The sequence below is a fragment of the Ochlerotatus camptorhynchus genome, unplaced genomic scaffold, assembly GCF_037179485.1.
Source record: "Ochlerotatus camptorhynchus isolate MF236.1 unplaced genomic scaffold, CSIRO-AGI_Acam_v1.1 ptg000370l, whole genome shotgun sequence".
NCBI lineage: Eukaryota > Metazoa > Arthropoda > Insecta > Diptera > Culicidae > Ochlerotatus > Ochlerotatus camptorhynchus.
In genome coordinates, this window is record NW_027040858.1 from 639,829 (window position 1) to 655,142 (window position 15,314).

At 41.7% G+C, this 15,314-nt stretch overlaps 1 protein-coding gene across 4 annotated transcripts in view; it reads right to left on the bottom strand.

The window, feature by feature from the left end:
- Nucleotides 1–15,314, bottom strand: part of csw (corkscrew) — a 244,848-nt gene that overhangs the window by 24,263 nt on the left and 205,271 nt on the right. For all 4 annotated transcript variants that reach the window (XM_065232563.1, XM_065232564.1, XM_065232565.1 and 1 more), the window contains one exon: nt 8,679–9,006. In XM_065232563.1, coding sequence (XP_065088635.1) covers nt 8,679–9,006 — 328 coding nt within the window. The remainder of the gene's footprint in view (nt 1–8,678; nt 9,007–15,314) is intronic.

A 15,314-nucleotide genomic window follows, 5' to 3' on the forward strand; every position in this document is an offset into this window, starting at 1 on the left:
CATTAAAAATTAATTACAGATTCGTAAAGTAAGCATTTGGTACGTCACATTTCCGTAGAAATCTGGTCGATCGACTTGGTCATTGCTGGAATCGTATGTCTATCCAGCGGGACACGGGTTTTCCGGGAAGCTTTGAGGAACGTTCAAAATCCTTGAAGGTACGCTATTGGTACATTCCAAAACACGCATCAGCTTTGAAATTCTTTAAGTTTGTCCCGCTGGATAGATTGACAATCAGAACTACCTTGGAATGCTCCTTACGTTTCAGTCTGGACTTCCTTCCAGAGCTAATTTGAATGGCATCGTCAGATTTCACTTTCCTAAAAAATCATCCTCTGATATTTTCCTCTGAATTCCCTTGAAATTGTTCCTAGAGATCCTGGGAAATTCCTATCAAATTAATTCATTAAAATTCATAGGCTTCGAAACAATTTATTTGAAACCTGGGTTTTTGGAATTTATTCCGTGAATATTTATGTTCGTTCCGTATTCTTGGAAATATCTCCAAGTTTGATTTCATTGAGTCCAAGATTTAAAAAAAAATAGTCTAAGTTAAAAATCTGTCGAAATTATCTGTGCTCCAGAGCCTTACAAAAACACAATTCAAACCTAAGATTGTATGTTGTTTCTGAAGATAAGTCCACTCCAGAATTGTTCCGTTCAAAGAGTAAGAGCAACGAACGAGGAAGATAAAGCTGGTTGTATTACGAAATATTTTAAAAGTTCTGGGAAGATTTCCTGGTGCACTGCAATATATTCTAGTCTTACAAATTGGCTTGATAAAGGAATTTGAAAATTCCCTGAGAATTCCAGGTTTTTCCAGGAAAAATAAAATTCCCTGAAGATTCCAGGTTTTCCAGGAATTTTCAGGAAGTAGACACCATGTCAGATTAATGAGAATTGTGAAAACTTCCGAGTGTATTCTAGATCATCAAAGAAGATCATAGAACCTCTACGTTAACTAGAAACTCAGGAAACTTCCAAAAATTTCAGCAAGGTCCAGAGAAGTTTAGGTACCTAATTTCATTATTTTCAGGAATGTTTATAGGATTTGAAGGATGAGCAGAGAGCATCAACAGATAACTGATTAATTTTCAAGATATACCGAGAGATTAAGGAAAATTTCAAGAATTTCTGGAATGTTTAAAAAATTTCAGGACTATTGCGGGGTCGTCAGGAAAATTCCATGAATATCAGAATTTGTTTGGCGCCGTTAGAGAAGTTTCGCAAAATTCTTGGAGATTACGGAAACATTACCATGTAGAAACGTGGACTTCTGGCAAGTCCAGAGATGTTCAGGGCAGGTTTTGCGATTTGATTTTCAAGGAAGTTTCGAAAACTTCCGGGCAGTTCAATTAACCAGAAATTTCCTGAAGATTCCAGGTTTTCCATGATTTTTCAAGGAAGTAGACTCCCTGTCAGGTTAAAAGATTAATGAGAATTGTGAAAACTTCCGGGTGTATTCTAGATCATCAAAGATCATAGAACCTCTAGTTTAACTAGAAATCCAGGAAATTTCCAAAAATTTCAGCAAGGTCCAGAGAAGTTACGGTACCTACTTTCATTATTTTCAGGAATGTTTAGAGTATTTGAAGGATGAACAGAGAACATCAGAGCACTTAACCGATCAATTTTCAAGAAATACCGAGAAATTAAAGAAAAATCTAAGAATTTCAGGAATGTTCCAAACATTTCCGGAATATTGCGGGGTCGTCAGGGAAATTCTATGAATATCAGAATTTTTTTTGGCACCGTTAGATAAGTTCCGCAAACTTCTTGAAAATTACGGAAACATTACCATGGAGGAACGTAGACCTTTGGCAAGTGCAGAGATGTTTAGGGAAGCTTTGGAGATTTGATTTTCAAGGAAGTTTCAAAAACTTTAGGAACTTCCGGGCAGTTCCATTAACCAGAAAAATTCTGAGAAGATTTGAGAGATTTATTGGAGCAGTTCCAATAACTTCAGAGATGCACCGGAAACTTCTGAAAAGTCAAGACCCCAAATATTTTTTATTTCAGCTCGTTTTTATTTTTCTAAGAACAATCAAAAAAATCCAAGAATATCCGACTTTTTCGTAGATTTTTGAGAAAATTTACACGCAAAAATATTTTTTTTTATCTCATCATGAAAAAAAATCGACCCTCAGCAAAACAGATAGTTCGATATTTTGTGGTTTTTTGAGTCCAATTTTATGCCATGATCACTTACAAAAAATGTCTTTGCACGTGAATTTTCTTTAGAAACGTTGAAAACATGAGATTTGTTAAGATTTTTGCTATCTTTCTCCAATATTTTTGGACCAATCAAAACGTTTTTTTTAGTTGTGAACTTCCCCTTAAAGAACAAAGTGAGAATATACACATGTATCAGGTAAAACACCCAAGTTTTATTGAGGTTTTATAGCATTCTAGAAGTCAAAATAATGGTCTACATAACCTTTATAAAACCCAAATTGTTACTTGGGCATAGAGCTCATTGCGATGAAGCTATTGTGAGGTTTAAAAACCGGAATTCAGGCGATATGCGCCCAGATTTGTTCTCCATATTCAAGAACGCTACTAACCAAGGAGCAGTACAATGTTTTCAAAGCGTGCACATCATCAAATTGCGCACCGTTCCGACGCCGGAATCTAAGCAAGTAATGACTTTGCATTTGGCATTCCGTTCGTCTGACAACACGAGGTTAACCGCTCGATGTCAGTTTGTAGAGTACAACAATCTAGGATCGATATGATCACACGGTAGACTTTCAAATCCAAACGAAAATAAGAGGCTCCCTTGTGGAACTCCCGATGGTATGCCACATCGGATCTGGTATAATGAAACTTAACGAAAATACCTTCCTGGAGGATTAATGTGATTTTAACCAGTGAACGACCCACGGCGGCTCAGCATGGCAATAGCGAGGTCATGAGGGACTTTGTCGAAAGCCTTGGAGAAGTCAACGTAAACGGTGTCTACTGCAAGTTGCAGATTGTCGAGCGCTTTTTCATGAATCCATGCTGGGACTCCGAGATTATAGATTGCACAGAAGTCTTTCGAGAACTTTGGCCAAACAATGAAGGATCGAGATAGGTCGGTAGCTTTTCTCGCTGTAAATGTTACCTGACTTGAAGATCGGTGTAATTGATGCAAGCTTCCATAGTCCGGAAAAACGCCATCCAGAAGTGAACGATTGAAGGTAGACATAACGGGTGTGGCCAACGATGCTGCACAATTCTGGATGAAAGACGGTGGAATATAATCCGGGCCTGGGCCTTTCGACGCATCCACCGAGCAAAGGGTTTGGACATTTGCGTCATGGCTGAAGTTAACCTGCTGCAGACAAATGCTGCAGTTCGGTAACTGGTCGATGTACTGCTGCTGCTGAGGAGTTTGATCGAGTTCGAAAACGTTTCGGAAGAAATCAGTGAAGAGGTTTGCCGCCGAGCTTCGATTACAGCAGGTGACGTCTGCCGGAATATCAGTGGATCTTTTGTGAACGTTTTCGAAAGACCAGGACGACGATGGGTTTTCTTTGAAGCCACTCTGAAGGTTATCGATATACTCACGAAAGTAAACTTCATGCAAACTGTTGTACTCGGCTTCTGCAAGCTGCACACCCTACTTGTTTTTAGCAGTCCTGGAGCGAAAGTAAGGTTTACGGGCCTTACGCAGACGGCTACACAGATTACGCAATTGCGGATTCCACCACGGTTGTTCGAAATGCATAGAAGGTCTACGAGTCTTTACCGGAAAAGTATCATGGATTACTTGATAAATATTGTCATAGCATACGGACAGGACGGCATCAAAATCACACCGTGCGAAATTGTACTCAATGCGTGCTGCTGGATACGATGACGGATGGTCGCTCGAACGGATATCAACTTTCAAAACTAACGGCTTATGATGGCGATCAACTTTCCAACTGGCAGATGGTGGTTCAAACAGAACAATAGGTTCTGAATCATTTTGTTTTTTTCTTTATTACCGTGATTTTTAGCCGTAGGCTAGTTCATCACGTTATTCAGCAGATAGTCAGGCTAGATCCTGCCTAAAGAAAATAGGTTTCAATTTGACATTAACGTGACGTATAACTGGCTCTGATTCCCAACGAATGAGACAGACAACATTTTAAAAACTTAATGTAAAGTAAGGGTTAGATCGGGGCTGTAGTGAGGACTGGGTGCGCGAAAAAGGCAGAGCTCCACCGTAGGAGACAGTGCCCGGTCCGGCGGAGAAACCCACCGACGGCAGAAAAATAGAAAGGTGAGGAAAACACGATTAGTGCAGCCACCGACGGGGGGGCTAGATTTAATCATACAAGTGGGCGCCCTTCAGAAAGGCGATCAGCGCCTTCAACGTCGAGGAGTCGTAATCAAGCAGATTACTGAAGTTCTCTGGGAGTCCATGTTGTTCGCGTAGCTTCTGGAACTCAGGGCAGACACACAGCACGTGTTCTATCGAGGCGGGGATGCTGCAAATTGAACAAACCTTGCGGAAAGGTGTCCCACCGAAATTACAGGAAATCCTCGCATGGCCGTTCTGGAGTCTTGAGATGATCTGCTGGTCCTGGTACTTTTGGTTGTCCAGTCAGGAGCGTACGGTTTCTTTGATCTTCCTCAGGAAAGTGGTCCGCGACTGGAACCTTTCCTGCTGCCAGTGGAAGCCTAATAGTATTCTATGAGGAGTACGTTCCTGGTGTAGCGGGGACGGGATGCACCAGATCCCGCCAGTCTGTCCGCAGCCTCTTTTCCGAGACCACCGCAGTATCCGGGAATCCACGTAAAGACGGTTGAAGGTGGGGCGTACCGTGTAATGGCTTGTATCCTGGGGTGGCTCGGAGCTTCGGCTTCCAGCGCTTGGATGACGCAGTTAACACGAGGATCAGTTGATGTGCCGGAGTGATGGATGCGTCTAGAATAGCTGCGGCTTCAGCGGAAAAGACGGAACACTCCTCCGGTAGACTTTGACTCGTTGCAGTGTTCGGTCCTGCCACTCCGAGTCCAACTCCAGCCCGCGAACGCGATCCGTCCGTAAAGCGATGAACGTGCCCCGGATAAACCGACCCGAGAAGCTCTGCAACAGAACGTCTCAAAGCTACAGAGTTATCTCCGGCTTGGAATCCACGCTTAATCCGTTTATCTATTTTGACGACGTTTGACCACCAACTCTTCTCTCCATGCCAGTGGACCCCGGCCTCCGGGGGGAGGTCACGGTTGGCTACAGTGCGGAGGGCTCTGTTCCCCTCGTTGAGGAGAAAGACCCTTTCGTTCCCGGGTGTCTTAGCCGCGAGGGCAGCGGCTTTCGTAGCTATGGCTGCAGCAGATCGATAGCGGAAAGGGAGGATTCCGATTTCCACACATACGGCATATGCAGGCGTGGAAGGGAGAAGGCCGGATACGATGCGTACGTAGGTATTGTATACCGGAACGAGGATGTGGTTGAGCTTCTCGGTGGCTAAGCAGGTTATTTCGAGGCCGTAGAAAAGTCGACTGTCGACTGTTCTGAATCACGAGAAGTTTACCATTCGCGTTGACCAGATCGCTGATTTGCTTAAGTCCTGAAGACAATGAGGGCTCGACTACAGCAAGTTCCTGTTCAGATAAAGCATTGTGAGTCAGGAATTCTTGGACCTCCTCATCGAAGTCCCAAGCTAGATTCGGCAGGTTGTAGTCACCCATAACTATAGTCGCATCATGAGAGCTAGCCATTTCAAGAAGCTGTTGTACGGAGTCGGCGTACTTGGTGTAGGTGTCTGGGGTACATCAATTTGTTCGAGATTCTCGCAATCAACCAGATGTGGCGCTTCAAAGCCATATTAACATTACTTTCAATTTTAGTGGCTTCCGAGAGGATGAAATTTCTCAACGTGGTTCGCAATCAATTAAAGTTTGAGAACCGCTGGTATAGGATATCGTTCGACACATCGATTTGATAATCTTATAATCACACCCTTGACCTTGGCCCGGAGGAATCAGCTTACCCATCATATAATGTATCTTGATTCAAAGCCAAACTCCGAGCCACGAAGAATGAGCGCTGGGAAATTTGCTTGCCCTAGCTGCCTCTAGATCAATAAACAGATATTATTAATAGATTTAAAGGGTGATACGGTCAAAATTTGGTCAATATCAACTTGACGTATTTCTTTCAATTTTGCATTTAAAAAACCTGAACACCCCTCATTTTGAAGGTGTGTGTGTGTAGAATGTTGCTCCTATTTTGATTTTGGAATTCACTCTTCAGTTGTCAAAATGCCGTCCAAGCAAGAAGAGCAGCGTAACAAAATTTTGCTCGCGCATCGCGAAAATCCGAGCTACTCGCACGCAAAGTTGGCAAAATCGCTAAAAGTTGCCAAATCAACCGTTACAAATGTAATTAAAGTGTTTGGGGAACGTTTGTCGACAGCCAGGAAGTCTGGATCGGGGGGAAATCGAAAACCGGAAGCCGCTGAGACGACAAAGAGAGTTGCCGGTAGTTTCAAGCGAAACCCTAACCTTTCTCTCCGAGATGCCGAAAATAAGCTGGGTGTATCGTCTACAACCGTGCATCGAGCAAAAAAACGAGCCGGACTATCGACTTACAAGAAGGTAGTGACTCCAAATCACGATGATAAACAAAATACGACGGCCAAAGCGCGATCCCGGAGGCTGTACACGACGATGCTGACGAAGTTTGACTGCGTGGTAATGGACGACGAAACCTACGTCAAAGCCGACTACAAGCAGCTTCCGGGACAGGAGTTTTATACGGCAAAAGGAAGGGGAAAGGTAGCAGATGTTTTCAAGCACATGAAACTGTCAAAGTTCGCAAAGAAATATCTGGTTTGGCAAGCCATCTGTACCTGTGGCTTGAAAAGCAGCATTTTCATAGCTTCCGGGACTGTCAACCAAGAAATTTACGTGAAAGAGTGTTTGAATAAACGTCTGCTGCCTTTCCTGAAGAAACACGGTTGTTCCGTACTGTTTTGGCCGGATTTGGCATCTTGCCATTACGGTAAAAAGGCCATGGAGTGGTACGCCGCCAACAACGTGCAGGTGGCTCCCAAGGACAAGAACCCTCCCAACACGCCAGAGCTCCGCCCAATTGAGAAATACTGGGCTATTGTCAAGCGGAAACTAAAGAAGACCAAAAAAACTGCTAAGGGCGAGCAGCAGTTCAAGGCTAACTGGCTTTCTGCGGCGAAGAAGGTGGACAAGGTGGCTGTACAAAATCTGATGGCAGGAGTCAAGCGTAAGGCCCGGCAATTCGGATTTGGAAAAGCGGAAGCCTAACTGAATATTTTTCCTGAATTTTATACTAATTGAACTTGAAAAAGAAATTTAATTTGATTTTTTAAATAAACGATTTCACTGATTTACACGCGTTTTCCCTTGACCAAATTTTGACCGTATCACCCTTTATTGTCAATGTGACCTTTCAATTAGATCGCTGCCGCTGCTGCTGCTGCGGTGGCTCGGTCGGCGTTTGCCGCGAGCGATGATAGGTAACTATGTAGATGCCAATCGTGGAGGATTGGAACATATTTTTTTATTGTTCGAAATCGTCTTGTAAATATAGATATTGCGGCAGGCAGCTCCGATTGTGAAACAACGCATCGCTACAGCTGCACCGGATTGCCTATGGTGATGATGCTTTCGTTGTATGTATGTACGTATCGATGGAGTGCAGGAAGGTGCCGCGGTTGATCTATCTTATTCATAAATGCGGCGCAGCAGTATCGAATAATCGCATTTTATTGCCCATTAGCTCCTTGTTTGTTTTAACTTCCTTCACAAAACGGTTCGAGCGCATTTTTTTGTTGTTGCGGGAGAACCGTTAGTGGCAAGGTGAATTTTTGCCCGCGCTATTGTCGTCAGGGCAGCCACGAGCTCGAAAGTATGAGCTATTGAAGGGAGCTGTTTTGCGGTTATGAATTCGTTAAGGAAATTCATAAATTCAGATTTATGTATTCGATGGTGCAGTTTCTGACGATTTTCGCTAACTAACTCCGTCCATGCGAATGGGGTAAAGGCTGGAAAAGTAATGCTATGCGAAGCTAATCAACGATTCCCGCTCAATTGTTGCAATGTACACAGAAGGCCAAGCACTATCAACATTTTCCTCATCAAGGCCTTCGTCAATACAACCCCAAAAAGCGAATGAGAATAACCCAAATTTGGGTTTAGTTCACTCATAATCGCCAAAAGTGTAGGAACTCAACGATGAGTAAATTTGCCTTATGGTTTCCTGTGGAAAACCTCAAAAATCAGTCTAGGAGTAGTACCAATAGACTGAGTGAATCCAATCTTTACTTTTCTCATATTCTGGAAGTTTTTCCTGGACAAACCTGGAAAACATGAGGCAAATTTACGCATCGCTGAGTTCCTGCACTTTTTGCAATTTATGAGAAAACTTAACTCAAATTTGAGTCATTTCCACTGGCCGTGTATATTGTCTGGGACTCTGCCAAACTGCACACGAGATCCCGGAGAGCAGATAATTAAACCTTCATCAATTATGAACGTTGCACAACCCAATCATTTGCGCTAATAGAGCACCCTGCCTGCCTGTCACACCCAACTTGAAGTGTAGCAAATAAGAGCAATTGCCCTGTCCCCGCATCATTTCCATTCGTCAACGGTGGATCACCTTTCACGTCCACGGACCACTTAACCCCCCCCTCAATCCCGTAAAACAAAAACATACTCACATGGTAAAATGTTCTTATATCTATTCTTGACCCGGTTCTCGCTCCGTTGGCCCTCCCGCCGGGAAAACGTGTGCCGGCACTCCTGCTGCTGTAGAGATTCGAATTCCTCCCAAAAACCACCCTTGCCGTAGCAGTGGCTGCCGTTTTCCCGCTGCAGTTGCTCGACCCGGGCGTCGATGCCGGCGGCGGTGATCCGCGTCGCGTTGAAGGGCTGCCGCAGGTGGACGACCGTCCCGCACGTCTCCACCATCGGGTTGCGCTTGTAGTGCTCGATCAGGTCGCACAGGGTGTTGAATTTCTGACCCCCGCCGACGTCGTACTTGTTTTCCTGTAAAGGAAGATAAATATTAAGGGAGGATTAGTCACGGAATTTGCTTGCACTCGATGCTAGGTGCGTGGTAATCCTTTTAAACATGCACGGGACGTTTTAAGAAGTGTATGGAACGTGCCCACTTGGTTGCAGTGCAATATGGATGACTAACCCGAAACAATGAGCTGCGACGACGGTGACGACGATGATGGTGATTAAGAGACATGTGACCGACCGCGCGCTGCGATTTGTTCTTCTGCAGCGGAGTTGTCTTAATCGAAATTGGCAATGACTAATGGCCTGACGACGACGACGACAACGACAACGCAGTTTCCGTTACACCTTATGTGGAGGTCGACTGTAGGGGGTGGATGTGCGTTGCTTTGTTGGCTTTGGTTTGGCTAGCTGTGACGCAGCTATTGAACGTTGTGACGCATTTACCAGTGTGAGAAATCGCGCAAATATTTTGGGTGGGTAGAATTCCATTGGAAATCGGAAGGCATGAGTGGTCGAACGAAATGGTGACGGAGGAAATGTTTTGGTCAGCGTTGGAATTCAATATGCAATTCTACTGAAATTACTGATACTTAACTGATACTTAAACCGGGGAATTTTACATCGAAAGTATTGAAAAAAAAAGAAATTATAAGAATTACTTACAAAACGTAGACTACGTTAAGCTGTTTAGTGAAATTCTCGTGCATTTTTCAAGATATTGATTTAAAATACAGTAGAAGTAACCTATGATTTCGGTCCTATGTACATATTTTGGATTTCCTACTTAGTAAAACTTGGTTAAATTCAGGACCTCATAAAAATGTAAATACATATTCTATTACATTTGGTTCCTAAATTACAATCAGAGTAAGGTTTTCTTCAGATGATTCATTGAAGCGTCCAATAATGACTAGGGCACAGATCTTGGACGATTGTGACATCACTCATGAAATTGAAACTCCTTGTGTACTGCACTGCAGTAAACGTGTAGTTCCAGTTTCTTTGCTATAAGTTTTGTGAGAGCTGATATTTGTGCTCTTGGAGTTTTTATGTGGTATTGATCTTGATCCCTCCAATAAGTTCTCGGTACATCTGTTATCAACCGATTGAGAAAAAATAGTAAATATTGAAGTTTTTTTTTAAAGATTTCGTTCGGGTTTTCATCATGTGGCATAAGAACACTGGGCGTTTCTGTGTTGGTAAAAAAGTGACTTCCATATCTATCACAGTTGACAAATTCGACAGTGAGCATACATAAGGACGTAACCGCGTAACGTTCTTTTTGTTAAGAACTCGCTTAAATTAACATTTCTAGGTGCGTTTATTGTTGCTTTTGATAGCCAATACAACCTGTTACAGCACTACATTGAAAATATATCAGATAATATTCAAGCTGAACATTGCATTAGGTCCTAAGTAACATTGATTGGTACAATCGCGTCATCTGCCGCTCAAAGGTAAATGCTTCGAACGAATTTGATAGCAACGATTAGATCCTCAGAAGAAGGGTTTGTGAATTTGCTCATTTTCCTATGCGTTGCTTCCACCTGCACTCAAGTGCAGCGCCATTGTATATGTCGCTTGGATTCTGGCAAAGTTGCCAGTCTTCTTGATTTGTTGTCTTCGGTTTCTTGTTATGTTTGTTGTATTAGATGCTTCTTTTATCGCTCTGTATGTTGAAAATACCTGGGAAGATCTTAACATGGCCGAGGGTATACAAGGAGAAAGTCAACGAATAGAATCTTGTCGATTTTACCTAGGACCAAATGCAATGTTCAGCTTGAATTTTTTCGCTTAGCTGTAGCAATGTTAAGAGATGAAGAGAATCTATCATTGCAAGTAGGCCCTTTGAACGCACACTGTCGAATTTCAGTAAAAAATCGACGGTACTTCTATTTATACTAAGAGATAAGCATTGTAAGTCCCTCCTACTTGGAGAATTATGGAATCGAACGGCTTGCTATGCCTCGGTCCCATCAGCAAAAAATCTAAGATTTTATAAACCGTTCTATGGCATAAATTTCCAGGTAGGATGGACTTTCATAGCTTATCTTAAAGCCACCACCACAGAAACACCCCGTTTTCTTATGCAAAACAATGGATTTGCGTTCACAAAACGCACGAAATCTTAAAAAATCAAATTTTGAATTTTTTTTAAATTAATCAATAGATAAAAGATGCACCGAGAATTGAATGGAGAGATTTCAAGATAAAACGTTCTGATCGCGAGATATTAACGATCAATAATCGAAATTTCGCATAAATTTCCAACTCGTTTTGTGTGTGTGCTGTTGATTTTCACTGTTGCCCAATGCTTAGGGAACTTTCATAAATAACGTAGTAATTGAGGTGGAAGAGGAGTTTCAGAAGTTGTGATCGGCCATGTATTAGGTAAAGCAAAACACGCTACGAGGAGGAAGGGGGGTTAATTGGTCAAACAAATTGTACGTCATTTATGAATGGTCCCTAATTTTACTTCCAAGGCTGTGTCCCAATGGGCGAGTTAAATTTAACTCGTGGTTAAATGTGACGGATGAGTTATCGAATAACCCTGCTCTCCGAGTGAGGTTATTTCTGACCGACTAGAAGTCAAATCTTGGCAACCGTTGCTGAGTTCTGTTTGAAAGCCGATCAATTTCCGGGATTTTCGAACATTGAAAATAATTTTCGAAATGTCACGGTTAACCACGAGTTAAATTTAACTCGGGACACAGTCCAAAAAGTATTTCTAGATTACTTTTTCGATTTAGCGTAACTGGTAGCTCACCCACGCATGCAAACCATCAGATAGGGAAAATTTTCCCCTACCTGATATAGTGGTGTTAGTATGCGTGGTCGAGATATCAGTTACGCCAAACCGACGATAAAATGCGTTGTTTACAAAAGTTGATATGTCCTTTCGAAAAAGTAATCGAGATTTGTAGAACGCGGGATCGTCATCATTCAAGCAAGGAGATTTATCCACTTCGGAGCGCTTGCGCCATCGAGGCGACGGCGCTAGCAGCAGGCAGTGATCTCGACGGGAACGATGCGCAAGGTTCGAGGTGCAAAACTCAAACGCTGTGCGCTTAAACAGGAACCACTGTCTTCCTACTGCTGCTGCTGCTGCTGCTGCTACCTGCTTACCCGCAGTCCGAAGCAAAACTGAATTGAGGCACAAAAGCAACGCTGTTGTATTACTTTTCAGATTCAAGCAGCACGATGTGCAACCAAATGGTACTCGATTATGACGACTGGGTTTGGGAAGAACGTCCATTGCATGAAAACAGTGATAAAATTATCACTTTTTATTTGTACATTTTTCAACAGTTTTTTTTTATGGAAAATTGAAAAAGGGTTTGTTATAGCAAATTATGAGAGTTATTTCATATCGATTGGTGTATTTCGATTTTAATTTCATCTATAAATGACAAAGTTATAAGCGTTCAAAACCTTACACCTTTTCGTGACGGTCGCAATTTTAGATTTTCGATTTACCCCCAGTACCTTCCCGTACTGTACGTAGTCTACGTCAAAACAACAAATGCACCCATGACAATCATGAGCTGACGTTTAGTATACCAAAGGGCAGCGGCGCCGGTGATGTAGTGATAAGCTTGATTACCTCTCACCCCAGCAGGCCTGGGTTCAATTCCAGTCGGCACCGCCGGGATGTTCTGAGGCGTAACATCTCTGATCACGCCTTCCTTCAGCAGGGAAGTAAAGCCGTTGATCCCCGGTTCATGAGTTGGTGGGTCGATAGGTAGGGTCCAGGTGTGAGAGCTGCCTCCCTGGCGTCGGTATCATTGGTGCTCAGCACAGAAAACAAGACCGACTCACTCATCGGCAACGTGGGGCTTTACGGTAGTGATGAAACGTTGCTAGAACTGTTTCACAGCCACAGGCAGTATTTGAGCAAAGTCAGGCGGCGCACACTTTTTGCCTGCAGATTTGAAGACATACTTCGTACGGGTTAGGCTAAGAGTGTGCGTTTGACTTGCACTGTCGCATTAATGGAAGTTGGCTCATTTTCAACTTCTATTTAATTTTCATACTGCCGTACTCTAACGGAACTATCTACCTACCCTCTTCTAAGACCATTCTCTAGCTAATCTAGAGGTTCATGTTAGATAGCATTTCCAATCAACTCTGAAAGTCGCGAACTTCGCGTATGAAGCAACATAAAAACGCTTTGAACAATTTTAAGATTCAGGCATAAATTTCAAAGATTTTGGAACATTGTTTTAATACTGGGGAAAATTCAAGGTCTATAAAACCAAAAAATATTAGAAAATTTTATGGCGTGGAACAAGTTTCGATATTTTGAATATATATAAAAAATAAATGTATCCGAAACGTAGAAAACAGTTTATAATCTTGGTCCTGGATGGTCTGGATTTTTCGATTCCAGATTGCAAGTCCAGAAAAATACAATTTATTGGACTGAGAAAATAATTCAAGATTCCACGACATGATTTTCAGTTTTCTTATGTTTGGACAATTACTAAAGCTAGCGAGCTTCAAATATTTCTAAATTATTGTCTTTGAAAAATGCCTAGACCATTTTGCGACACCTAGGGCTTGGACCATTTTCAAGATCACGAAGTAAAGAAGCCAGGCCATTGGGATCAGAATGTTTACCGAAAGAAAATGTGTGATGCGTATATGACTATTTCAAGATTACAGGCAAAGAAATTTTAATCAGGCCACTAAATTTAAGAATAAAAAACGGATGCCCATATAAAGAAAATACCGGCATGGCTGATTTCAACAATAGGTGCCGCTGAAAAAAACAGATATTATTTTTAAGGCGCAGAACCAAAAAATTACCACACACCACAAAACAGCAGATTTTTGAAAATTTGAAATTCTCCAAGATCGCAACGTAATGTCAAATTATGTTTCATAATTTAGATACTTTTTGTAAGCCTTTTGACATGTAAATTTCTCCAAACACATTAGGCCGAACGTCCCTGGGCCAGTGGGTCATTTCCAAATGTTATAAAGCGATAGATTGGTAGACGATTATTTATCGAATGCTAGGCTAAACTAGTTTTTTACATTCTTGTGAACTTTTCGCGATTCAGACTTAAAGAAAGTTAAATTTTAAATACAGCACTATTTTCAAGATCTCAGATTAACAAAAAATCTAGATCTTGAACTAAGATAACAAGATGCACATTTATGAATTCTCTGGAGAATTTGGATAAGAATTTCAAATGATTTTTGATGAGAATGGTGGTCATCTACAATTCATTCTATGTATGAATTCTGAGCACAGTTCTAAAGATATTTGACTAGAAGATCCAGGTAATTTTGAGAATTGTCAGGAGAGCTAATGGTGAATTGCAAGAAACTATGCATAATGACCACATACGGCCTTAAACGTTATGCAATCACTCAATCAATAAGATAATTCTGAAGACAGCTCCAATTGAATATCGAAAATAAATCCAAAAGCATGTAATATATTTTTTTTAAATATTTACCGAATTTCAAGCTAGTTTGAAGATAGTTTCATTAAATTTTTGGCAGGGTCCCAGACGAACTTTTGAACATTATTTCCAAAACCGGTATTCTCAGGAAATTTGCCATACAATTTTTAAGTGAAACAGATTTCTATGGAATATGCTAAGGGAGTTTTTAAAAATTAAGGAGAGGAATTAAAGCAAATTATCGCGAGAATTGTAGGGAATACGAAGATAAATGTAGAGTGAATTTCCAGAGTATTCTGGAATAAATTCCTAAAGTGTTCTGCTTCTTCTTCTTCTTATTCGCATTTCAAGCTTATTGCTTAGCGCATATTAGCTTATTGCGTGCTCTTCAACTTAGTGTTCTAAATGCACTTCCACAGTTATTATTGAGAGCTTTCGATGCCAATACCAATGCATGAATTTGTATATTGTGTGGCAAGCACAATGATACTCTATGCCCAGGGAAGTCGAGAAAATTTCCAACCCGAAAGATTCCCTCGACCGGACCGGGAATCGAACCCGGTTCTGCACAGAATGCAAAGAATTTCTAATCTGATATGAAGAAACTTTCTAGGAAATACCGGAGGGAATCATAACATTATTAAGGTGAATCCTGAAAAGAACACTCATGCTAATGGTCACGATTCAAATCTTATCCCCGGACAAGTCAAGAACCTTGACCCTTCATGTATCAAAGTGGCACACACAAAATCTTTGAACACATTTTGAAAATTATCCTATGGAAAATTTTAAGAAATTTCCAAAGGTATCCTGAGATAAGTTCCTAAGACATAATTTAGTTAATTCTGGCAATGAATATTTTACAAGATCCCGTACACGAGTATTAGTACAAGACACTGAAGAAGTCTGCACATT